Source organism: Gopherus flavomarginatus, chromosome 15, assembly GCF_025201925.1.
Source record: "Gopherus flavomarginatus isolate rGopFla2 chromosome 15, rGopFla2.mat.asm, whole genome shotgun sequence".
In the NCBI taxonomy this organism is placed as follows: domain Eukaryota; kingdom Metazoa; phylum Chordata; order Testudines; family Testudinidae; genus Gopherus; species Gopherus flavomarginatus.
In genome coordinates this window covers 1,859,734-1,885,428 of record NC_066631.1, presented here as the reverse complement: position 1 = coordinate 1,885,428, position 25,695 = coordinate 1,859,734, and the positions used below count along the sequence as shown (strand labels likewise).

The 25,695-nt window shown below is 44.8% G+C and overlaps 1 protein-coding gene and 1 long non-coding RNA gene across 9 annotated transcripts in view; one reads left to right on the top strand and one right to left on the bottom strand.

Annotated features, from left to right (window-relative positions):
• The window catches only part of LOC127034726 (uncharacterized), a 78,914-nt gene extending 65,990 nt beyond the window's left edge, over nucleotides 1-12,924 (bottom strand). The window contains exon 1 of the long non-coding RNA XR_007769474.1: nucleotides 12,173-12,924. This is a non-coding gene — a long non-coding RNA (uncharacterized LOC127034726). The remainder of the gene's footprint in view (nucleotides 1-12,172) is intronic.
• MTMR3 (myotubularin related protein 3) overlaps nucleotides 1-25,695 on the top strand; it is a 203,931-nt gene that overhangs the window by 150,910 nt on the left and 27,326 nt on the right. For all 8 annotated transcript variants that reach the window (XM_050923684.1, XM_050923679.1, XM_050923678.1 and 5 more), the window contains 4 exons: nucleotides 8,750-8,846; nucleotides 11,236-11,349; nucleotides 19,503-19,708; nucleotides 19,927-20,058. In XM_050923684.1, the coding sequence (XP_050779641.1) occupies nucleotides 8,750-8,846; nucleotides 11,236-11,349; nucleotides 19,503-19,708; nucleotides 19,927-20,058 (549 nt within the window). The remainder of the gene's footprint in view (nucleotides 1-8,749; nucleotides 8,847-11,235; nucleotides 11,350-19,502; nucleotides 19,709-19,926; nucleotides 20,059-25,695) is intronic.

Genomic DNA, 25,695 nt, shown 5'->3' with positions numbered 1-25,695 from the left:
TTCAAGATGTGGATGTAACATGGGTTTATATGTAAGCAATATGATATTTTCTGCCTTAGTTATCTGTCCTTTTCTTAATGATTCCCAACATTCTGTTAGCTTTTTTGACTACCCGTGAGTGGATGTTTTCAGAGAACTATCCACAGTGACTCCAAGATCTCTTTCTTGAGTGGTAACAGCTAATTTAGACCCTATCATTTTATATGCATTATTGGGATTATGTTTTCCTATGTGTATTACTTTGCATTTATCAATATTGAATGTCATCTGCCATTTTGTTGCCCAGTCACCCAGTTTAGTGAGATCCTTTTGTAGCTCTTCGCAGTCTGCTTGGGATTTAACTTTCTTATGTAGTTTTATATCATCTGCAGATTTTGCCACCTCCCTGTTTTACTCCTTTTTCCAGATCATTTATGAATATGTTGAACAGTATTGGTCTCAGAACAGACCCCTGAGGGACACCACTATTTACCTCTCTCCATTTTGAAAATTGTCTGTTTATTCCTACCCTTTGTTTCCTATCGTTTAACCAGTTACTGATCCATGAGAGGACCTTCCCTCGTATCCCCAGGACAGCTTAATTTGCTTATGAGTCTTTGGTGAGGGACCTTGTCAAAGACTTTTGGAAAATCTAAGTACATTATATCCACTGGATCCCCCTTGTCCACATGCATGTTGACCCCCTCAAAGAATTCTAGTACATCGGTGAGGCATGATTTCCCTTTACAAATACCATGTTGATTCTTCCCCAACAAATCGTGTTCATCTATGTGTCTGATAATTCTGTTTTTTTTTTTAAAGCCAATTTGAAGTCAGGCTTATAGGCCTGTAATTGCCTTGGAGCCCTTTTTAAAAATTGGCATCACATTAGTTATCCTCCAGTCATCTGGTACAGAAGCTGATTTAAATGATAGGTTACAGACTAACTTAGTAGTACTGCAATTTCACATCTGAGTTCCTTCCGAACTCTTGGGTGAATACTGTCTGGTCCTGGTGACTTATTACTGTTTAGTTTATCAATTTGTTCCTAAAGCTCCTCTAATGACACCTCAGTTTGGGACAGTTCCTCAGATTTGTCACCTAAAAAGAATGGCTCAGGTTTGGGAATCTCCCTCACATACTCAGCCGTGAAGACCGATGCAAAGAATTCATTAAATTTCTGTGAATGGCCATATCTTCCTGGGGTGCTCCTTTAGCATCTCAATCATCCAGTGGCCCCACTGGTTGTTTAGCAGGCTTTCTGTTTCAGATGTACTTGACAACTTTTTGTTGTTACTTTTTGAATCTTTGGCTAGCTAAATTCTTTTTTGGCCTTCCTAATTATATTTTTACACTTCATTTGTTAGAGTTTATGCTCCTTTCAATGTTCCTCAATAGGATTTAACTTCTACTTTTTAAAGGATGCTTTTTTGCCTCTCACTGCTTCTTTTACGTTTTTGTTCAGCCATGGTAGCACTTTTTTGGTCCTCTTACTGTATTTTTTACTTTGGTGTATACATTTAAGTTGAGCCTCTATTATGGTGTCTTAAAAAAATTTCCATGCAGCTTGCAGGGATTTCACTTTTGGTGCTGTACCATTTAATTTTTGTTTAACCACCTTCCTCATTTTTGTGTAGTTCCCCTTTCTGAAATTAAATGCTACAGTGTTGGGCTGCTGTGGTGTTTTCCATTGTACCGGGATGTTAAATTTTATTGTTATGGTCACTATTACCAAGCTATATTCACCTCTTGGACCAGATCCTGTGCTCCACTTAGAAGTAAATCAAGCATTACCTCTCCTCTTGTGCATTCCAGGACTTCCAAGAAGCAGTAATTTAAGATGTCAAGTACTGTAACTTTATCTCTGCATCCCGTCCTGAGGTGACATGTACCCAGTCAATATGTGGTTAGTTGAAATCCCCCATTATCATTGAGTTTTTTATTTTTATAGTTTCTCTAATCTCCCTGAGCATTTCATAGTCACTATCACCATACAGGTCAGGTGGTTGGTAGTCTATCCCTACTGCTATATTCTTATTATTCAAGCATGAAATTACTACCCATAGAGATTCTGTGGTACAGTTTGGTTCATTTAGTATTTTTATTTCATTTGATTCTATGCTTTCTTTCACATATGGTGCCACTCCCCCACCAGTATGTTCTGTTTTTGCTTCCGATATATTTTGTACCCTGGTATTACTGTATCCTATTGATTATCCTCATTCCATCAAGTTTCTGTGATGCCTTTTATATCAATATCCTCATTTAGTACAAGTACTCAAATTCAACCAACTTAGTATTTAGACATCTAAGATTTGTATACAAGCACTTAAAAATATTGTCACTTTTTAGCTGTCTGCCATTATGTGATGTAATTGAATGGGACTCTCTTTCATTTGGCTGTTTCTTGTCGGATCCTACCTGTATTTTGTCATCTTCCATCCTCTCCTCCTTGGATACAGAGAATCTCCATTAATGGATCATCCCCTAAGGAATGTTTCATTAATAAAGAATACATCATTAATAAATCAGGGACTGATAGTTTCCTGATATGGTGACAACTGACATTTATGTGGCACCTTTTGTTTGAGATCCCAAACAATTCAACAAACTGTACAAGATAATATATATATGTCAGGATCTCTTGAGCCATTACTGAAATGCAGTCACCTCTGAGGCTGCATTTAAATAACACAGCAATATGGTAGGCACTTACTGTGTGACCAACAAAATGAACATTCACCCCAGGAGAAAGATGGAATATTTAACAGTATTGCATTGCACACAATTTGTAATTAACAGTAGTCAACATTTCAAGTAGCTGTGTGAAGTAGAGTTTGCATCAGGTTCTGTAGATGGGACTTACATCACAGTATAATATATGAGCTGTTTTCAGGATAGGCATTGCCAGGGGAGATTTGTCATATGACAGTGCAGAAGGCTGAGGAACTTTATGGCCAGACCTTATCCAATACAGGGAAGGTGGGATGTTTATAGAACACTAACTTGAAAATCATTTTCCTCATCCTATTTCTAGTATTATTGTGGGTTAGAACTGATCATCTTTCAACAAAAGTGAGAAGGAAGTAGTATTACAAATAGCCTACAAATTCTGTAGTATAAGGTCTGGTCTATACAGTTTAGTTGCTGGTGTGATTTTAAACTGATTTTTGTTAAACCAATGCTAAATCCTGTGTGGACACTCTTATTTTTATTTAAACCAGGCTATATTAATTTATCTTAAACCAATTTCTCAGAATCACGAAGAAGGAGATCTTTAGGAAGGTACAGATTATCTGGATCTTTCACCACATCAACACTTTCAGAGAAACAGACAACAAAAAAATTTAAGACTAAATATTTCATTTAAGAGGGAGAATAGAGAATCAGCAATTATATATCACACTGGCAAGTTGAAAACAACAAGAAAGAATCAACCAAAATAAAATGTTTCCATTCTCCGATCGTGGCTCCTGCCACAAGAATTACTGTAGTTTTATTGGTTGCTCTAAAGGACAATTACCAGTCTGCATCTTGGGCCTGTGGCAGAACTTTTAAAATACTGATGGGTGCATCTAGCTAAAAAATTCTCATCTGTTATCCAGTCAGTCCTGCATGTGAAAACTTTGATGGCCACTTTCTCAAAGCAGCTGATAATTATGTCTGCCCTTTGTAGGGGAGGAATAGCTCAGCAGTTTGAGCATTGACCTGCTAAACCCAGGGTTGTGAATTCAATCCTTGAGGAGGCCACTTTGGGATCTGGGGCAAAAATCAGTACTTGGTCCTGCTAATGAAGGCAGGGGGCTGGACTTGATGACCTTTCAAGATCCCTTCCAGTTCTAGCAGATAGGTATATCTCCAGTTATTAGAGTGTGCCACATATTGAGTGTTGTAATCACTGCTCCAAAGAAGAAAGTGTTGTTAAAGTTAAGAGATGAATATGATGGAGACTGCCAGCTGGTTTGATTTCATTTACTAGTTCTCCACCTGCTGGGTTAGAAAAGGTCAAAATTGTAATGTCTGGAATAATATAAGAAATCTGCAGCACCACAGGGTTGCTGGGCTTTACTTTATATGTCAGAATTGATCCTGCTCTGCTATCTGTAATGTTAATAAGGACTTTATAACATTTATTTTCTTCACATGAAATGCAACAAACTCAGAGCATTAGTGCAAATAAAGTTCTATTGAAAGTGATGCTGGAGTCTACCGCACTTCTGCTGTTGTCCCACGTTTAGTGAAACTTCTGCACTTGCCACTGATTCAGAAGACTTTCATCATATACCTGAGCTTACACCTTGTCTGTACAATGCTGTCTTCTCAGGCTGAAACAAGGAATCGAATTGTCAGTTTGGGTGAATTACACCTAGTGAAGGAATTGTGAGGAGGGCAATAAGTTAAGTTGTTTCAGGGGCTAAGGGTCCATCTGGGAAGATGAGAATAATTGTCATGGTGTTATACTTTGATCATGCTCCATTTCCTCTGACTGAGCTGTGAAGGGGAATGTGGAGTAGAGCCATTGTGCCTGCTCTGAATCACTCAGGGAAGCCCCGATGGGATAGATCGCTGGGAGTTGGATTTGTTTGGTTTATGATGCCTGTTATGCCAGTGTAGTAGCATGAAGGAGCTGAATCACAAAGGACAATTAGGCCCAAAGTCTTTACCTTTATGCTCTTGGAAGATCAATATTCTCTAGCTATTGGAGGGCCTTTCTAAGACTTTACCTCTCCATGGTGGAACCTAGGTAAAGTTTCCTTTTCCTTGATTTGGAAATGAGAGGGATTCTCAGTAGCCTTCGCTTAGAGTGATGCTTGTGTGTTGTCCACCTTTCAGAACAGTCCTAGGCTTGCAGAGCTTAATGTAGTCACAGTAGGCTAGATATCATCAGTCTTCTCCCAAAACCAGTACTTTTCTTTTTGGGGTAGGGGGTGGGGGAGTGCAGGGGGAGGAGATATCCTAAAAATTTTTTTTTTAAATAACTGCTTGTTAGTTATATGTTGATTTTTTATTTTAGTTATGACAGTAAGTATCGCCATAAGTCCTCCAGTTGAAGATCAGTTGTAGCTAATTATACACTTCCACTGTATGTCTTTAGAAAAGAGACTTAGGCCATGTCTACATCTAAAATTTTGCAGCGCTGGTTGTTACAGCTGTATTAGTACAGCTGTATAGGGCCAGCGCTGCAGAGTGGCCACACTTACAGCAACCAGCGCTGCAAGTGGTGTTAGATGTGGCCACACTGCAGCGCTGTTGGGCGGCTTCAAGGGGTTTTGGGGAAGGCGAGAGCAAACCGGGGAAGGAGACCAGCTTCGCCGCGGTTTGCTCTCGCGTTCCGCGAACCACCCTGCAAACCGCAGGGAAGGAGACCTCCTTGCTCGGGGGTTCGGCGAACGCGAGAGCAAACCGGGGAAGGAGACCAGCTTCGCCGCGGTTTGCTCTCGCGTTCCCCGAACAAGCAGGTCTCCTTCCCTGCGGTTTGCAGGGTGGTTCGCGGAACGCGAGAGCAAACCGCGGCGAAGCTGGTCTCCTTCCCCGGTTTGCTCTCGCGTTCGCCGAACCCCCGAGCAAGCAGGTCTCCTTCCCTGCGGTTTGCAGGGTGGTTCGCGGAACGCGAGAGCAAACCGCGGCGAAGCTGGTCTCCTTCCCCGGTTTGCTCTCGCGTTCGCCGAACCCCCGAGCAAGCAGGTCTCCTTCCCTGCGGTTTGCAGGGTGGTTCGCGGAACGCGAGAGCAAACCGCGGCGAAGCTGGTCTCCTTCCCCGGTTTGCTCTCGCCTTTCCGGAACCACCCAGCAAACCTCAGGGAAGGAGACCTGCTTGCTCGGGGTTCGGGGAACGCGAGAGCAAGCCGGGGAAGGAGACCAGCTTCGCCGCGGTTTGCTCTCGCGTTCCGCGAACCCCCCTGCAAACCGCAGGGAAGGAGACCTGCTTGTTCGGGGAACGCGAGAGCAAACCGCGGCGAAGCTGGTCTCCTTCCCCGGCTTGCTCTCGCGTTCCCCGAACCCCGAGCAAGCAGGTCTCCTTCCCTGAGGTTTGCTGGGTGGTTCCGGGAAGGCGAGAGCAAACCGGGGAAGGAGACCAGCTTCGCCGCGGTTTGCTCTCGCCTTCCCGGAACCACCCAGCAAACCTCAGGGAAGGAGACCTGCTTGCTCGGGGTTCGGGGAACGCGAGAGCAAACCGGGGAAGGAGACCAGCTTGATTACCAGAGGCTTCCTCAGGTATGCTGGGATACCTGCTTATTCCACGGAGGTCAAGAAAAGCGCTGGTAAGTGACTATACTTGATTACCAGCGCTGGATCACCAGCGCTGGATCCTCTACACCCGAGACAAAACGGGAGTACGGCCAGCGCTGCAAACAGGGAGTTGCAGCGCTGGTGGTGCCCTGCAGATGTGTACACCTCCTAAGTTGCAGCGCTGTAACTCCCTCACCAGCGCTGCAACTTTCTGATGTAGACAAGCCCTTAGAGGAAAATTAGGTGAATTTGCTGAATGTTAGTATTAATGAAAATGTAGTGAAAGGTGGACATACATTTTGCATCTGCTTCCTCCAGTACATCTCAATGATGGCCTTTGTGTCCTTGTTATTCAAGGGCCTGATCCCTGAAGTAGGTGGAAAAACTCCCATGGATTTCAGAAGCTTTGGATCAGTCCTCTACTACTATAGCTTTCTTGATCAGAGTCTGTGTGATGGCAAGCTTTGCAGTGTTGACAAATGATCAGTAGGGACTAGACTGAGCACACGAAATTTGTTTCAATTTTGTGACCTAAAAAAGAGAAATTGCCTTATCAAAAGACCTTTGGTTCATCTAATCATATATGCTGCCCCAGTTCTGGCTTATAGCTAATGTTTCAGAGAGAGTCAATAAGGTGCCATTATGCACCCAGCAGATTTTGTAATACTGTAGTACAGGGAGAAATTTTCTTCCTGTTCCTGTCTGATATTTAGTTTATAACTTGACACATAAAATAGATATTTTTTTTTATCATAGTGTAACTGTAGATGTTATGCTTTGGTTGTCTTATACTTTTTTTATTCTAACTAAGCTATTTGCCATTATATTTTTAATTTTGTCTACAAGTATTTACCAAGAAGATATAAAAACATAGGTTTTTAGAAGTATGTAACATTAACTTTCATTTTTACAGGTATATAACTATTTTTTCAAGTATTAATGTTTTCTGAATTGTGTAAAATTTGTAATATGTATGGCACTTAATTTTCAATTGATTTTCTGCTCTGTTAATAGATATGTTGTCCCATGATGTAGTGATACAATAATTTAAAGCGTTTGATCATGAATAGACTTTTAGATTTGTTCTATCTAGTGATGGTCAGGCATTTATTCTATTTAATATATTTTGTAGACCTAGAAGTCTGGAAACACTCTACGAATCATCATCATCTGCACCTTGTATGAAAAGGAAGGGGACTTGTTTATGTACTGTTACCTTTTAGCTATATAGACGTTTCTGGCTCTCAGATTCACTTTTTTATTGTCTTGAATTTTTTTCAACTGTATTGAGATACTTTTTCAAAAGATGTTATACAAAAATAAATTGTGAACATTCCAGTTGCCATAATGTATTGATTTAGGAATTTGTTTGGGCCTCATTACAGTAATATCTAAGAATCATAGAATATCAGGGTTGGAAGGGACCTCAGGAAGTCATCTAGTCCAACCTCCTGCTCAAAGCAGGACCAGGCCTCAACTAAATTATCCCAGCCAGAATCTGACAATTGTTAATGAATTTTAACCTCAGAACACCACTGTGAGGAAGGAATAAGAAACTGAGGCTCAGGGTAAATTAAGTGACTTTTCCCAAGTTCATACAGGAATGACTGAATTGGGAACTGAGCCAAGGTCTCTTGAGTCACAGGCTAATGCCCTACTGCCTTATCCATTAGACTGGGGTTCTCAAACTTCATTGCACTGTGACCCCCTTCTGACAACAAAAATAACTACATGACCACAGGAGGGGGAACTGAAGCTTGAGCCCACCTGAGCCTCGCAGTCCCGGATGAGGGGCCAAAGCCCGGGTCTCACCATCCTAGGTGGACAGGCCAAAGCCGAAGCCCAAGAGGCTTCAGCCTTGGGTGTCGGGCCTGTAACTTGAGTCCCGCCACCTAGGGTTGAAAACCCTGGGCTTTGACTTCAGCCTCAGGTGGTGGAGCTTTTGCTTCAGCTTTGAGCCTCAGGAAGTCTAACGCCAGCCCTGGCAACCCCATTAAAACAGAGTCGTGACCCACTTTGAGCTCCTGACCCACAGTTTGAGAACTGCTGCATTAGACCATCTGTTCCTTCCATCTGGGAATCAGGCAGACCAGAGCTTAGGTTATTTCTCATTGATACAAAACTCTCCTGAGCTCTGGAAAGGAGACATTAATAGAGCATGTCCCTCTGTGGTAAATTATACTTGTTTTTCCTGATGGGTTTGAATCTGGTCTGCTATCTGCACAGCAGTTTGGTGTTTCCTGTATGAATCTACAGGGACTAAGACTCAATGCTGTTTTTAAAAAAAAAATAGTTATTCTTTACTGTGTGGAGAGTCAATTATTAAGTGTCATCAAGGGAAACAGTTGTGCTCTTGCTTGCTTGATATGAATTTTTCCAAGTAGGAGTTAAAAATGTATACAGGTGTCTTGCAGCACAGTGCCTGTTACTTTCCTGTTTCCTGAAGAAGTGCAGTGGTGTCTTTCTCAACCTGTTTTGGAAAATAGGAACCTTTCCTTGTGTTTCTGATTTATTTCCTCTGTCTGCCTTTCGTATCCAGGGGAGCATGTAACTTCGAGGTTTAAAAATGAAGTTGAACGGATGGGTTTTGATATGAACAATGCCTGGAGGATATCCAATATCAATGAAAAATACAAGTAAGTTGTATGGATCTCTGTAGACTGTTGCTTTACAGCCAAGTGCCCTGTCAAAATACCAATCCTCATGTAGCAGATCACTCTAACTTCTTAAAATTCAGAAGTTCTACAATGAAAGATAATCTGCAAAAAGGGAAAAATAAGCTTATGCCCTTTTGTTGATTTATGTATTTATAAAGAATGCCTTCAAGTGGCTACCAAGTATATATATATTTTAAATTAGAGATATCAGGTCTTGATTTTCTGTTCTTCTTGCTGGAAGACTCCTTGGAGGACAGGAGAACTAGAGGGACTATAACATTACAAGAGAGTGAAACCAGACCAAATGAGAAGGGAATTGATTCTTATTCAGACTGGTTAAAATATTTTGCTTTTGTTAGCAACTGTTTTCCTCAGACATCTGACAAAGATGGGGAAGAAAAATTCTTTGTGAAAGATTCAAAACCCAGGCCTTTGAACTGAGACCTGAGAAAGTTCCCACTCCAGTTCTCTAGTTTCATAGGAGTCCTCCAACAAAACTAGGGAGACTAAACTAGATATTCTTGACATGTGTAAGGTTTAAAAAAAAAAAAAAAGGCCTTCTTTATTTATACTTCATAAAGAAGCACAATGGGGAAAAACCGTGATTTTTTCCCCCCTTTGGCATTTTTAGAGTCTAAGGAGTCAATTCAGGAAAGCAGTCCTGTTCAGGAAAGCACTTATACATGTATTTAAGTGCTTTTCTGAATAGAGAGAGACTTAGGCACATGTTTACATGTTGCCCTGAATTGGGGGAAAATGCATGACTTATTTTTTGTAACTACTTCCACTTCTGTTATTGGAAGAAAATATTTTCAGTTCCTTGCAATTTATCTCAAGCTGTGGAAGACATTCTTTATGGGCTCACAATTTTTCTCCTAGAAATCTGCTTAAATTTGGATGAGAAATGAAACACAATTTTGAAACATTAAAGTAAGGGTTCCCACGTGTTGTCTGTGTAGAGCTGGCAGCTGGCTCATCATGCTGTTTCTCCTTATCTCCTTCTGCTTCCACAGTTGTACAGGCTTTTTGTTACAGAGAAGAGTTAGGTAGCATGTAAAAGCAGCTAGAGACAAAGATGTTCCATCATTCCAGAGTTCTGTTTGGTTAGAATTAGAACCTTGCTGTTATGATTCATTCTTGGAAGTTTCTTTCAACCATTGGTCAGATTGGAGGGGGTAGGGTGAGGAGTGTTGGTATTCTTTTATACAAGGGGTAGGCAACCTATGGCACGGGTGCCGAAGGCGGCACGTGAGCTGATTTTCAGTGGCACTCACTGCCCAGGTCCTGGCCACTGGTCCTGGGGGCTCTGCATTTTAATTTAATTTTAAATGAAGTTTCTTAAACCTTTTAAAAACCTTTTTTACTTTACATACAACAATAGTTTAGTTATATATTATAGACTTATAGAGACTTTTTAAAAGCATTAAAATGTATTACTGGCATGCGAAACCTTAAATTAGAATGAATAAATGAAGACTCGGCACACCACTTCTGAAAGGTTGCCAACCCCTGCCTTATACTCACTGAGATTCAGTGAGAATCAAAGCATAGTAGATTGAGCTGATCTTCAAAATATGAGTATCCTTTTTTTTGCTTGCAAGTTTGGGTTAGTGGTTAAGTAGTTGCCAAAGTTGACATTTATATAAACATCAATTGGTCTAATAATTAATATACTGTAGCAATGAATGGGAACTGTTCACACCTCTCCAAGCTAATCTTAGACATTTTGTGTAATTCCAGCACACATCACTCTTTTCACTAAATTCTAGAGCACAAGATGGCAGCCTACAGGGAAAAGTACATTTCACCAGACCACCACAAATCAACGCAATCTTTTTCTTACCTTCCGAAAGGGATTGATAGGTTGATGCACTGGTCCAGTTTTACACATATATCCTCTGCTGACCAACTCTGCGAGACCACAATGACTTCATTCCTAGTGGCTTTGTGATATGAGCTTATAGAAGGGAGTGGAATTACTATCTCTTTGGTACTGAAAGATGAGGAATTTCTCTTCTATGTTTTGATGCATTCCTGGCAGCTGGAGTTAAATAACCATTGGGTTATAATTTTCCTAAGGATACGCTGGGTCAGATCCTCAGATGGTGAAAGCAGCACTGCTCCATTGATATAAATGGAGGTATGCAGACTTACACCTGCTAAGGTTCTGGTCCACTGTATTCTTTAATGTCTAATGAAGAGGATTGTAACTGAATATATGACTGATCAAGAGCTCACAAAATAGTATGGGTTGTGAAATTAACGGCACTTAGTTTGCTTGTATTGTCTTTTATTTTGTATTGTCAGTAGGTTATGTATCTGCTATTTGTCTGCTACATTTAACCCTTCACTTCCTCTTTCCATTCAGGCTCTGTGGTAGCTACCCACAGGAGCTCATAGTTCCCGCCTGGATCACGGACAAGGAGCTTGAGAGTGTGGCAAGCTTTCGATCCTGGAAGCGTATTCCGGCTGTGGTGTACAGGTGAGACTCCAAGCCAGGAGCATCCACTGTCACCAAACTGAGGACTGGGGCTTTTCAGCAAATAAAACCTTAGCTTACTTGGAACTGGGAATCTCAGCTAGTAATGAAACATGCTCAGGGTGCTAATGTGCCAGGGCTCAAAATGAGTGCAAGTAACTACAATGAAGGTAATGAACATTCAATAGATTCTGTAAATTGTAGGAAACACCAGAGTTACAGCAGTGCTTGGTGTCCCTAGTTTCTTAGTATGCGTAATCGGAGGGGTGGTGTGGGTATGTATGAGAAGCTTTGCTATATTTTTATTCCTTGTTACTCTGTAACTCTTCCAGCTATGAATTACTAATACCTTCACCTCTCAACATTTGTTGTTGCAGAACTCTTACATCAGACTTCAGCGTGTAACTCTCCTTGTCAGTTTTCGATTTTTCCCACCTCCTTTTGGTTTTTACACCTCCATACAATAATGGCGACACACAAGGGCTCTGGAAAGACATTAAGTGCTTGTATTGACTGACATTTTAGGCTATTTGTCTCTGGTATATCGATGATAACTTTGTAAATACTGTGTGTTTTTTCCTTGTCAGTCTTCCTAGGGCTTATGCAGCATCTAATTTGAGCAGTTGATTGTGTTTGATTAGATATGTTACAGTCCTCTAAATCTCTGTAATGCTCCCTGTGTGGGGAGGAGTGGTAGATATGCTGGAGGGTAAGGATAGGAATAGTGGTAGATATGCTGGAGGGTAAGGATATGATACAGAGCAATCCCATGCCCTGCTACAGACTAGGGACCAAGTAGTTAGGCAGCAGTTCTGCAGAAAACGACCTAGGGATTACAGTGAATGAGAAGCTGGATATGAGTCAACAGTGTGCCCTTGTTGCCAAGAAGGCTAACGGCATTTTGGGCTGCATAATTAGGGGCACTGCCAGCAGATTGAGAGATGTGATTGTTCCCCTCTATTTGGCATTGGTGAGGCCCCATCTGGAGTACTGTGTCCAGTTTTGGGCCCCACTCTACAACAAGGGTGTGGAAAAATTGGAAAAAGTCCAACGGAGGGCAACAAAAATGATTAAGAGGCTGGAGCACATAACTTATGAGGAGAGGCTGAGGGAACTGGGATTGTTTCTTTTGCAGAAGAGAAGAATGACGGGGGATTGCTTTCAGCTATCTGAAAGGAGGTTCCAAAGAGGATGGAGCTAGACTGTTCTCAGTGGTAGCAGATGAGAGAACAAGGAGTAATGGTCTCAAGTTGCAGTGGGGGAGGTTTAGGTTGGATATTAGGAAAAACTTTTTCACTAGGAGGGTGGAGAAGCACTGGAATGCGTTACCTAGGGAGGTGGTGGAATTTCCTTCCTTAGAGGTTTTTAAGGTCAGGCTTGACAAAGCCCTGGCTGGGATGATTTAGTTGGGGATTGATCCTGCTTTGAGCAGGGGGTTGGACTAGAGGACCTCCTAACATCCCTTTCAACCCTAATATTCTATGATCATTAATAAAGATGTTGAACAAAACCAGCCCCAGCACCAACCCCTGGTGGTGCCAATCAGACATCAAGTTGTTGATCACTACCCATTGAGCCCAACAATCTAGCCAGCTTTCTATCTACCCTATAGTCCATTTATCCAGTCCATACTTTTGTAACTTGCTGGCAAGAATACTGTGGGAGATGGTATCAAAAGCTTTGCTAAAGTCAAGATATATCACATCCACCGCTTTTCCCATATCCACAGAGCCAGTTGTCTCATCACAGAAGGCAATCAGGTTGGTAAGGCATGACTTGCCCTTGGTGAATCCATGCTGACTGTCTCTGATTACCTTCCTCTCCTCCAAGTGCTTCAAAATGGATTCCTTGAGGATCTGCTCCATGATTTTTCCAGGGACAGAGGTGAGGCTGACTGGCCTGTAGTTCCCCGGATTCTCCTTCTTCCCTTATTTAAAGATGGACAATATATTTGCCTTTTGCCAGTCATCCGGGACTTCCCCCGTTCGCCATGAGTTTTCAAAGATAATGGCCAATGGCTCTGCAATCACATCCGCCAACTCCTTTAGCACCCTCGAATGCAGCGCATCCGGCCCCATGGACTTGTGCTCTTCCAGCTTTTCTAAATAGTCTCGAACCACTTTTTTCTCCACAGAGGGCTGGTCACCTCCTCCCCATGCTGTGCTGCCCAGTGCAGCAGTCTGGGAGCTGACCTTGTCTGTGAAGACTGAGGCAAAAAAAACATTGAGTACTTCAGCTTTTTCCTCATCATCTGTCACTAGGCTGCCTCCTTCATTTAGTAAGAGTCCCACACTTTCCCTGACCACCACCTTGTTGCTAACATACCTGTAGAAACCCTTCTTGTTACCCTTCACATCTCTTCCTAGCTGCAACTCCAGTTGTGCTTCCCGATTACACCCTCACATGCTTGAGCATTATTTTTATACTCTGCCCTAGTCATCTGTCCAAGTTTCCACTTCTTGTAAGCTTCCTTTTGTGTTTAAGCTCACCAAAGATTTGTCCGTGTAAGCCGGTCGTGTCGGGGCTCATCCCTCTCAGGCATGGCGGGGAGCCAGGGCGCCTCCTAGCACGCCGCAGTCCGGGTAGGCTTAGCCCCTCCGCAGGTGTTGAGGCGGGTACAGGGTCTGCAAACAAGGTAGAGCCCCGGCCCTCTAGCCGGGGTCGGGGCTCCCAAAGTAAATAAGCCCCAGCCCTTGGGCAGGGCGGGGCAGTAGCAGTTCAAGCTCAGGCCTCTAGCAGGGGCTGAGCAAACACAGTATCAGCCCAGGCCCTTGGCAGGGCGGGGCAGTAAAAGTTCTAGTTAGCCCTGGCCCTTTGGATCAGGGCAGAGCAGTGGCAAAGTCAAAGAGGGTCCAGCCCTTGGTTCGGGCGGGGCACCAAACACAAGTCTAGTTAGCCCTGGCCCTCTGGATCAGGGCTGAGCAGTGGCAAAGTCAAAGGGGCCCAGCCCTTGGTTCGGGCGGGGCACCAAACACAAGTCTAGTTAGCTCTGGCCCTCTGTTGCAGTGGCAATAGGCGGGAAGAGGGGGGAGTCTGCCACCCGGTTACGGGTGGCAGGGGGAACGCAGGCCCTCCCACTCCACTGCGTTCCAGCCCGGGGCCCTAGCAGCGGTCGAGACCCGCTGCGGTCAGTGGGGATCCTGGCCGCAACACACTGACATGGGTTCGGGCTCTTCAGGAGCCAAACCAGGGTCGGCTACCCCCGGGCCACTTCCAACCTCCCCCTCTCTGGGTACCTGGTCCTTGCCAGCGTCGTCTGGGGGGTCCCAGACCATGGGCTCCTCCGGGTACTGGTCGTGGGGAAGCTCAGGCCACTCCTCGGGGTATTGGGCACACGGCAGGTCAGGCCGACGTTCCTCCGGGTACCGGGTCTGAGGCAGGTCCGGCCAGCGCTCCTCTGGGTAGTGGGCGTGGGGCAGGTCCGGCCAGCGCTCCTCTGGGTAGTGGGCGCGGGGCAGGCTGGGCCCGGGAGGAGCCCAGGCACCAGCGTCTGTCCTCTCCGGCAGCCTGCCCCCAACTGAGCGCTGGGGCCGGGCTTTTATACTTCCTGTCCCGCCCCTTGACTTCCGGGGGGGCGGGGACAGGCAGTGCTGACTCCGCCCACTGAGGCACCTGCTCTGGCTCGTCCCTCTCAGGCGTGGCGGGGAGCCAGGGCGCCTCCTTACAGTCCCCTACACTTTCCGAAAACTTCCTGGATTGTCTGTGCACTGCTGTATTGCTCTCCCAGCAGATATCAGAGTGATTAAAGTTCCCCATGAGAACCAAGCCCTGCAATCTAGTAACTTCTGCTAGTTGCCGGAAGAAAGCCTCATCCACCTCATCCCCCTGGTCTGGTGTTCTATAGTAGACTCCCACCATGACATCACCCTTGGTGCTCACACTTCTAAACTTAATCGTGCGACTCTCATGTTTTTCTGCAGTTTCAAACCGGAGCTCTGAGCAGTCATACAGCTCTCTTACATACAGTGCAACTCCCCCACCTTTTCTGCCCTGCCTGTCCTTCCTGAACAGTTTATATCCATCCATGACAGTATTCCAACTCTTAACTACAACGTTAAGTGAGGAGTTACTGTATATCAGTAAAACAGCATGCTCAACAGATACCTATGTATATTGTCGCTAGGGAAACTTAAAGTTAAACATTTTATTTTAATCACAGAAAAACATGGATTTTTATGGTTTTTTATTAGAGAATTTGGGGTGTTTTTTATCACATAAAACTAGGATTCCTGATTATAATGGAAACTTATTTTCTCCCGGCATGTGGGTAGTACATGTTGTAAATCTGGCTCCATTCCAATGGTCTCTCCTTTGCTTCTAGTAATAGTTGCTGTTTTTTCTTTTCAGTATATGAATGTTATTTGAACTAATTACAGAAAGTGCTGTCAAAATATAATTTGAAAGTGCAGTGTGCCTCCACTTCTCCCAGAGTATATTACAATCTTAGGATATGGCAAATGTGAAGCCTAAACAGGTTGTCAGAGTTTCTTTAAACATTTAGCATTAAGCAGCCTGTGCCAGCTACTGGTTTGGTCTAGTAGGGATACTACAGTGTTTGTTATCTGTAACAACCAGTTGACACAAATTTAATAACCCTGGGAACACATTTTAAACAAGTCCATTTAATCTGCGTGAACATGTCTCAAGGTGTGTAGTTAGACATCCATGGCCGGCCTAGTCCAGCTGACTCAGGCTCACAAGGCTTGGGCTAAGGGGCTGTTTTATTGCTGCAGCCTGAGCTCTGGGACCCTCCCACCTTGCAGTGCCCTAGAACCTGGGCTCCAGCCTGAGCCCAAGTGTCTACACCACAATTAAACAGCCCGGAATCGAAGCCCCGTGAGCCTGAGTCATCTGGCACAGCCCAGCTGCAAATTTTTAATTGCAAAGTGGACATACTCTAAGAAAGTTGAGGTCTAGGCCAGGAGTTCTCACAACAAATTTTTATTGTGACTGCACTGACAATTTTTTCCTAAAACACTTAATTAATTTTAGAAAAAAACAACATGCACAGAGTCACATCCACATCATTGTAACGTGTATTTGTTGGGTTTTTGGCAGACTCAGTAACAAAAATAATGCTGCCTCCCTCTTCGGCCTCCCACCCCCCATGCAGGGCTTAGTGGGTCCTGGGTCTTGCTGTGAAAAGTGATATTTGTATATTTGTTAATATCACAGCACATTTAGTAGCTACCTGGGAGGCCATGGGAAATAATAAGTAATATTAACAAACATACAAGTATCACTTTTCACAGATAGCTAATAAGTCTGCTGTGAGAAGTGAACCTTGCATGTTTGCTAATATCACTTTTCTCAGCAAGCCCCAGGACCCATTAAGCCCTGGATGGTGGGGGCCAAAGAGGTTAGGCAGCAGAGGCCAGATGCAATGGTGGGATGGGTGTGGGGCAGGGGGGCCCCAGGTCAATGGGGGCATGTGGATGCAGAGCTGCAAAGGCAGCAGGAGCCCAGGGCAATGGAGCGAGGAGTGAATATGAGGCCAGGAAAGCAGCAGAGTCCTGGGAGAGGGGTGGATACAAGGCCATGGGAGGCAGCGGGGTCCAGTGGCAATGGGGGTGGATGATGAGCCCCGCTGTTGCGTGGCCAGAGCCAGGGCCTGTTGTCTGCTACCTTGCAACCAGGGTCAGGGCTCAGTGCCCATGGCCAGAACCCAGAGCTGGGGACAGGAACTGCATGGCAGAACCCAGGAATCAGAGCCTGCTGCCTTTGATGGATGGAAGTGAGAGTTTGTATCCCATTGGCAGCAATAGGATGCACCAGCACTTAGAAAATAACAAAAAGGCAAATGTCATTATATTTAAAAAAACAAAACACTTTTGAATTTTTTGTTTGTACAGGCAATGGAAGCGGTTCTCCAGAAGCTTGTTTTTAAAACATGTTTGTGGTGGTCAGATGCCTTCCCTTTATATCAAAATCTTCGCTTTATTTGTAATAAAATTGAAAATTAGTTGAGACTTTAAAGTAAACTGTTGTTCATATATACAAAGATTATATAGACTTTGAGAAATTCTATTGTAAATAAACAAAACTAATTTTACTATGAGTTTGTCATTGCCCAATAAGGACCAGATAAACAGCCACTTTCAATCACTCCTTTCTTCAGTGATCTCACTGTCGCATGACATCCTGTACTGATAGTATCACCCCTTCCCTGACTTTCTAGTCCTCTGCACCATTATGCATATACAGAGCTTTTATACTATCAGAGGGGTAGCCATGTTAGTCTGGATCTGTAAAAAGCAACAGAGAGTCCTGTGGCACCTTATAGACTAACAGATGTATTAGAGCATAAGCTTTTGCATGCGTCTGACGAAGTGAGTATTCACTCACAAAAACTTATGCTCCAATACATCTGTTAGTCTATAAGGTGCTACAGGAGTCTTTCTTGCTTTTTACAGAACTTTTATAGTTTGTCACTTGCATTTTTGAGGCAGTAGAAATATCCCAATAACAAAGAGTATTTTATTCTTTAAAGTCTGCCTGATTTGACATCTGTAGCAAATTTTACTGCTGAGGTGCTTTTTTACTTACAAACTAAATCTTGCGCACATCCAGTTCTAGGATCCTGCTAACCTTTACTCACACATGCAGTCCTTACTCATGCATATACATCCACTTAGGTCAATGGAACTGCTTGAGTGAGTAAGGACTAATCACATGAGTGCAGGTGTTCAGACTCAGGCTCTTAATTTTCCATCATGACACTTTTTTTTCTTTTGGCTGATCTGTCCTCATGAAGCACGTGAGAAGTTTAGTTGCAACACAACAGTGCATACAGGGAAATCTTGTTTCTGCAGCACCATCACCAGCCTGGTACCAGAAGCCCCCAGATTCAGGAAATGTCTGTGTTACTTTTTGAACAACTCTTGTCATGTTGCGATCAGTGTTGAGAGGCTACGAAGGAAAACCCATCCACCTGCTGTCTGTTAGAGAAATGGTAGTATGTGTCATAAACGAATCTTGAGAAAGAGAAGTAGTCCTGTGAGAGACAGGGCAGGGAAGAATATAAGACAGAAAATTCTCTTAGTGCTTTTATAGTCTCCAATCTAGTTTCTCTTATAATTACTCAGAAGCATTTCTCTTCACTGACAGGAATGTGGAGGGTATATCTATACTGCAGTAAAACACCTGCAGCTGGCCAGTGTCAGCTGACCTGGGAGACTGAGTCAGCTCACCTGGGCCAGCCACAGGTGTTCTAATGTAATGTAGACATACCCTTAGTCAATATTTTCAAACAAGGCACATATAACAAGCCTCAGAAAGAGCCAAGCTATAGATATTTAACATCCCTTGTGAAAAGGTGGGAAATGAGCTATTTTCCTTTTGCCAGTGCAGTAATACTTGCAATACAGAACCATTGCAGAATCTGTATGTCTTTACAAGAACACCCAGGGCACAATGAGGGCTCATTGGCACTGTCCATTGACACTGTCTATGCACAGAAATAAGTCTTCAAGTTATGCTTAGGAATAATCATACAGCAGACACACGAAGGTCTACAGGTTCTTCTTATCAGAGGCATCATACTCCCTTCAGACCTAATAATTGGTGTGTGCTCTAACTAGATAAAACCCTCCAAAACTAAATCTTGGACATCACCCCCCTTCTGAGGTCTGGGGTTTGTCTACACTGCAATTAAAAACCTGTGGCTGGCCTGTGCTAGCTGACTCGGGTTCATGGGGCTCTGGCTGCAGGGCTGTTTGATTGCAGTTTAGACGTCTGGGCTTGGAATGGTCTCAGTGCTCAGGCTGAAGCCTGAGCCCGAACATCTATACTGCAGTGAAACAGTCGTGTAGTCAGAGCCCTGTGAGTCTGAGTCAGCTGTCACAGGCTAGCTGCTGGTGTCTAACTGCACCCTGGGCACCAAAAGTGACTTATATTTGAATGTCATATTTAATCTTTTCATATTACAGCAATTGACTCAACTATCGTACAAGCTTGAAACACATTCCTATGGAGCATCCTTGGATTATATATAAATCTGTAGGATATATGTGCCTCTAGAACACTGATATAATGTAAAACTCTGCAGCGAGCTAGTTAATTCCCAATGTTCTATGTGGTTTAGTTTCTGCTGATTCTTTTATTTAGGGTGCTAATGTAATGGGTACAGTTAGCTGTTCTTACTCTTTCCTGCATAGGCACCAGTGTAATGGGGCAGTAATTTCCCGTTGTGGACAGCCCGAGGTCAGCTGGTGGGGCTGGAGAAATGCAGATGATGAACACCTTGTCCAGTCAGTGGCCAAAGCATGTGCCTCAGACTCTAGGTCAAAAAGCAGCAAATTAATGAATGGAAACTGTTCCAGAGACTTCTCAAATGGAGGGGACCTATCTGATGTGGAATTTGGTGAGTTCATCAGCTCATTCATTTCTAAAATGGCTAGAGCTTTGTATGGGAGTGTGATCTTCTGTGTATAGTATAAGATATATGGGAGTGACTGCGTGTTTACGGAGTGTGTAGGATTCCTCTGTGCACAGTGCATGCACATTGTGGTTCCTGTATGACTTTGTTGCAGATAATGTCAAAAGTATTTGTTTAATTGGTTGCCCTTTTTCTTTCCATAGATTCCTCAATTTCTAATGCTTCAGGAGCAGAAAGTTTGGCCATCCAGCCTCAGAAGCTTTTGATCTTGGATGCACGTTCTTATGCAGCTGCTGTGGCTAACAGAGCCAAAGGTGGAGGCTGTGAGTGCCCAGGTAAATAGTGTTTGCTCTCATGTCAGTTTATATATCAGCTTGACAAAGCTCTGGCTGGGATGATTTAGTTGGGGATTGATCCTGCTTTGAGCAGGTAGTTGGACTAGATGACCTCCTGAGGTTCCTTCCAACCCTGATATTCTATGATTATATGAAGGTAGTCAAAAGGACAGATACACATTTAAAGGGACATGGGGCTTGTCTACAGCAAGGGGTTTTGCACCAGGAAGTGTAGTTACGACAGTGTTGCAAGCCTTCAGAGTCACATGGATCCAAGTCAAAACTTTTTACACTGGTGTAATGCATTGAATGAAAGTTTATATCAATATAGCTATCATGGACCATGAAAATCCAGTGTAGTCAGCTTGTACTTACTTGAAAGGGACAGAGTTAGTTGCCAGTTGATGCTGTGCTTCAAAGCGCAAGACTAAATTAGTAACAATATATAATTAACATTGAACTATGTACAGTATGTTGAATAGTCTTCCTTCACTGAATCAAATATTTAAACTTACATGCAATATGAAAACACACTAAAGATTAATGTATAGATTAACTATAAAAATACAAGAGAAAACCCAAAACAAAACTCAATAAACCATAGTGGGTAATAGTGTTGCAGGATTGTTATATGTGGGGAAACTTTTTTGCAGAAACACAGCACTCTTAATATTTCTGGAACAGCTCCCATATACAAATGTAAGTAAAATACTTATCCTGCATTTGTGAAGTTTACCAAGGATTATTGCATTCCGTGTTCTTTGTTACCATTTGTGAATTGTGGGTAATATGAGCAGGAGGTTTTTTGATGACCATTAGTAGATGGGAATACATCCTGGTTAAATTCCATCATTGGAGAATATGGAAGATACCGGATAGGAAAATTACAGGTAAGAAAGGCAAAGCTATTTCAGTAATATCTGAGGTGGCCCTCTGAGATCTTTGACCAGAATAGCTGCACTTTGGGGCATAGCTGCCAGTGGTGAGAGAGGGAGCGTAAATGTCCATATAGCTTCCAAAAAGTATAAAGGAACTCATGATTAATGGAATGAAATGTCTAAATGGAAAGCACAATGCAGTACAGTAACTTATCTTGAGTTTCAGGATGAGGATACTTGAACAGTTTTAGGAAATTTCCAGACAGCTATGTTAGCTTAATTAAATTTGATACCCAAATATTGGTCACATTTTTAATAAAATACAGTTAATCCAACAGTACACTCTGGAGACGAAGTCAGAATATTAAGTGTAACAGCCTTTGTAAGGAGCAGTTTGTTGGCCTTTCACAGACCATATGCTTCATCTTCAAATATTGATGACTTTTAAAAAACAGTTTGGATAATGTCTTCATGGCTCAGAAAGGGCCACAATATCCCTGGCTTTAGCATGGTGATTAGAGGTGGTAGAGGAAAGGTGCCTTCTTCCCAGCTCTACGCAAAGGGTAGAGATTGTGCGCTCCATGCACTCATAGGATGCAATCCTTCCTAAAGAGGTCCCTGAAGAAGAGAGGCCCTCCACACTGCCTTTGGAGCTGACAAGGCATGGCAGGGAGGGCACATTCCAGAAAATGTTTCATCCTGTGCACTCTCCTGCACATCAGGGATTTTGGTGGGGAGCGGAAGATGGTGCTCCCTGGAGCTCCATTTGGGGCAGTACTGCCTCACACCGTTCCCAATGTAGATAACTGGCTAAATGGCACAATCTGGTTCTAAAGTTTAGCCTGAAAGATTATGGGATGTGCATACAATATTATTTACGTTCGGATCAGCAATTAACCCTGTTGAATTTTGTGGATCTCTCTCCTCAGTTTGTAGCAGAGTAAAAGAGTATAAAGTCAAAGACTTGCATGCAATATTTACTGGCTTGCAAATTGCACCAGGCTGTGTGGGCTAAAGGGTAGATCTCCAGGAGCTATAGGATCCAATTTATGTGGTCTATAGATGCAAGCGCAAAGTTGGAGGCATCTGTTAAAGTCTTCTGTGTGTTTGTCAGATGTGCCTGTGATCCAGGAAGAAGACCATACTAATAGGCCACACCTGACAGAACTGCAGCCTGAAATTATTTAAAGTCCATTCCCTCAGGACATAGAGTGTGTTTCATATGAGGCAGTTTATTTAATCTGCTAATCAACTGGTCAGATGCATAGTACAGAATAAGATAAACTTAGGGATGGTCGTCTAAAGGGCACAATCCTGAAACATGCAAGCCTGAGCACTTCCTATGAGTAGGGGGCCCTATCTGCACTGATCCTGCCAACCCATCTAGGGTGAGTAGTTTGAGTATAGACTACAGGTTTGTCCAGAGGAAGGCTTCTTAGGACTTGCACAAATAGTCCCTTCCATTCTCTGTCTACTGCAGCCTTGAGTATTTCTCATCTGAGTGACACTTGTCACTTCCACAGAGTAGATGGGGTGAAGTAAGTAACCTCATTGGTCTTCCCAAGAGGTAAGGGGAAGTAAATCATCTTTAATTTTAAGGTTTAAGGACAATCATGAATTGAGAGTCATTTTCAGATTGCTCAGTCTTTTTAGAGCATTGTATAACTTCTAGCAGTGTAATACCACTACCCCTATGGGGAGCTGTCTGTGCACTGCTTCCTGTGGTATGAAATGGAACACTAAAAAAACACAATAGTAAAAAAACTCAACAACCTTTTGCTAATAGATGTCTCTCCAGACCTAAACACCGCTACTGTCCTGGCCCTGGCCCTGGCCCTGGCCCTCTGCTTAATAGACATTGCCACACATACACCAAATTGTGTGCTAGTTCTGTTATGGTGTAAGTTAGTTTGGAAGCCAGTTCTGTAGAGGTGAAAAGATATTGCATTAACCTGTTGTTTCACCCAACAGCAGACAGCAAGGAAGAGTCATAAATCTGCACAGTGACTTAGATCTCCATCATAAATTCAGTAGAGAAACAAGCACATGTATTTTCTTTATATTGTCACAATAGTTACCAGTACTTTCAGTTCTTCTTCGAGTGATTGCTCATATCCATTCCAGTTAGATGTGTGCGCGCCGCGTGCATGTTCGTCGGAGAAACTTTTACCCCAGCAACCCTGGCGGGTCGGCTGGGCGCCCCCTGGAGTGGCGCCACTATGGCGCCCAATATATACCCCAGCAGACCCGGCCACCCTTCAGTTCCTTCTTACCACCCGTGTCGGTCGTTGGAACTGTGGAGCGCGGCTTCGCTGACCTCCACACTCCCTAGCAGCTCATTTTCTCCTTATCGTTGTTATACCGTAGTTGTAGTTAATTCTTGTGTGTGTATATATATATATATATATATATATATATATATATATATAAATAGTTATACAGTCAGTTAGTTAGTTAGTGTTAATAGTGTAGTAGTTAGTTATTGTTTGAGGGGATCGGGGATCACCCCCTTCTCCGCACCCGGAGCCGGAGCTCATGCCCGGCTCATCGGGTTTCAAACAGTGCTCGGCTTGTCACAAGCCTATGCCAGTTGGAGACCCCCATGACTCCTGCTTAAAGTGCCTCGGGGAGTCACACTTATCGGCTAAGTGCTCAATTTGCAAGTCTTTCAAGCCGAGAACCAAGAAGGAGCGGGACATTAGGTTAAGACAGCTCCTTATGGAAGCGGCCCTGACAATTCCGCCCTCGGCACCGAGCACAAGCCAGCTGGTAAGCAAGGGCACCGCCATGGCACCGAGCGGTGCCACCAAGGAAACCAGCTCCGAGCCGCTCCCTCTCCCCGAGGTCGAAGTCGGCGAATGCGCAAATCATCCCGCCAACATCCGCCTCGCAGCCAGAGCCTGTGCCAAAGCCGGACCGCATGGCACCGATACCTGCCGTGGCACCGACTAAGCCAGCACCGTTGACTCCGACCCCACGAGGGCCGTCGAGTCCGGCACCTGGCGGCTCCCCGGTGCCCACCATGGTAGAGCCTGCTTCACCGTCTACCCCGGAGATGTTTGCCGCAGCGAGGGATCTGATTGCGATCACCGATGCGCCACCGCCCTTACCCCCAGCACCGCCGGTGCGGGTACTGCATTCAATGGGCAAGCCGACCCTGACCAGACCAGCTTCGGTCAGCGTAGCAGACCGGCACCGCTCCAGATCACGGTCCCGCAGACGCTTTACATCGAGACGTCGTTCACACTCTCGACGGCGATCACGGTCTCGGCACCGGTCAGACTCACGGCACCGACCTTCGTCTCGGTACCGGTCACGCTCCCGGCACCGATCAGGCTTCCAGCACTGGTCGACATCTCGAGCATCAACCCGGTACTCGCGGTACCGCTCCAGCTCACGGCACCGCGGCAGGCACCGCACCTCCAGGAGCAGGTCGAGACAGAGAGACTCGAGATCTCAGTCGACCTCCCGGCACCGAGCCGGTCGCAGGTCCCGGTCTCGCTCTCGGCACCATCACCAATGCCGGCACCGATCACCACAACCCAGAGGTGTAAGGTCTGTCGGAACTTCGGCTCCAACTTTTGCTGCTCCTCCATGGCCGTCCAGAGGCATGTTGGCATCCTCCCAGGCGGGTAGCTACTACGACCGGGACCAGGATCCCGAAGTACCGCTGGGAGTGTTCCAGGACCCCCGCCCGCAGGACGTGGGATCCCAACAATGGGGTTTTTGGACACCCTGGGCATACCATCAGACCCAGGGTGGCCCCCTTCCCCAGACCCGTTCTGCCACCTCAGAACATCGGGTACCAGAGGCCACTGTTTCCCGCCCCCCGGCGGTTGAGTCGGAAAAACAACTGCCACCAGACTCCCTGGGTCAACTGGAGCAAGAACCGGTCCAGGCGCAGGAGACCAACCAGGATGCCCTCATCCCCAGAGTATCCTCCTCCTCCTCCTCGCCAGATGAGGCCGTGGCCGGGTCTTCAGCTTCAGGTCCCCCACCGATAGACCTCAGGGCTCACCAGGACCTCCTACGCAGAATGGCCCTTAACATCAGCCCACCTGTGGAGGAGGTCCCAGAGGTTGAGGACCCAGTAGTGAGCATCCTCTCTGCGGATGCTCTTACCCGAGTAGCCCTCCCATTCATTAAGACTATCCAGTCCACCGCCGATAACCTTTGGCAATCTCCAGCCTCCATTCCACCGACGGCTAAGGGAGTGGAAAGAAAGTACATGGTACCCTCTCGGAGGTACGAGTACTTGTACGTCCACCCTCTTCCCTCCTCCATAGTTGTCCAATCTGTCAACGACAGGGAACGACATGGCCAGCAGGCACCGGCCCCCAAATCCAAAGAGGCTAGGTGGATGGACCTCATGGGTCACAAGGTGTACTCAGCTGGGGCCTTGCAACTCCGTGTGGCCAACCAACAGGCCCTATTGGGCCGATATAACTGCAATATATGGGTGGAGGTGGGTAAGTTCTCCGAGCTACTACCCCAGGACTCATGCCCGGAATTCAATGCGTTCCTGGAGGAGGGTAAGAAGGTGGCCAGGACCTCTCTACAGGCCTCCCTCGACGCGGCCGACTCAGCAGCCAGAACCTTGGCCTCAGGAATCACCATGAGGCGCATTTCCTGGCTTCAGACCTCCACTCTACCCCCAGAACTGCAATATACCGTCCAGGTCTTACCCTTTGACGGGAAGGGTTTGTTCTCGGACAAAACGGATTCCAAACTGCAAAACCTGAAGGACAATCGAGTCATC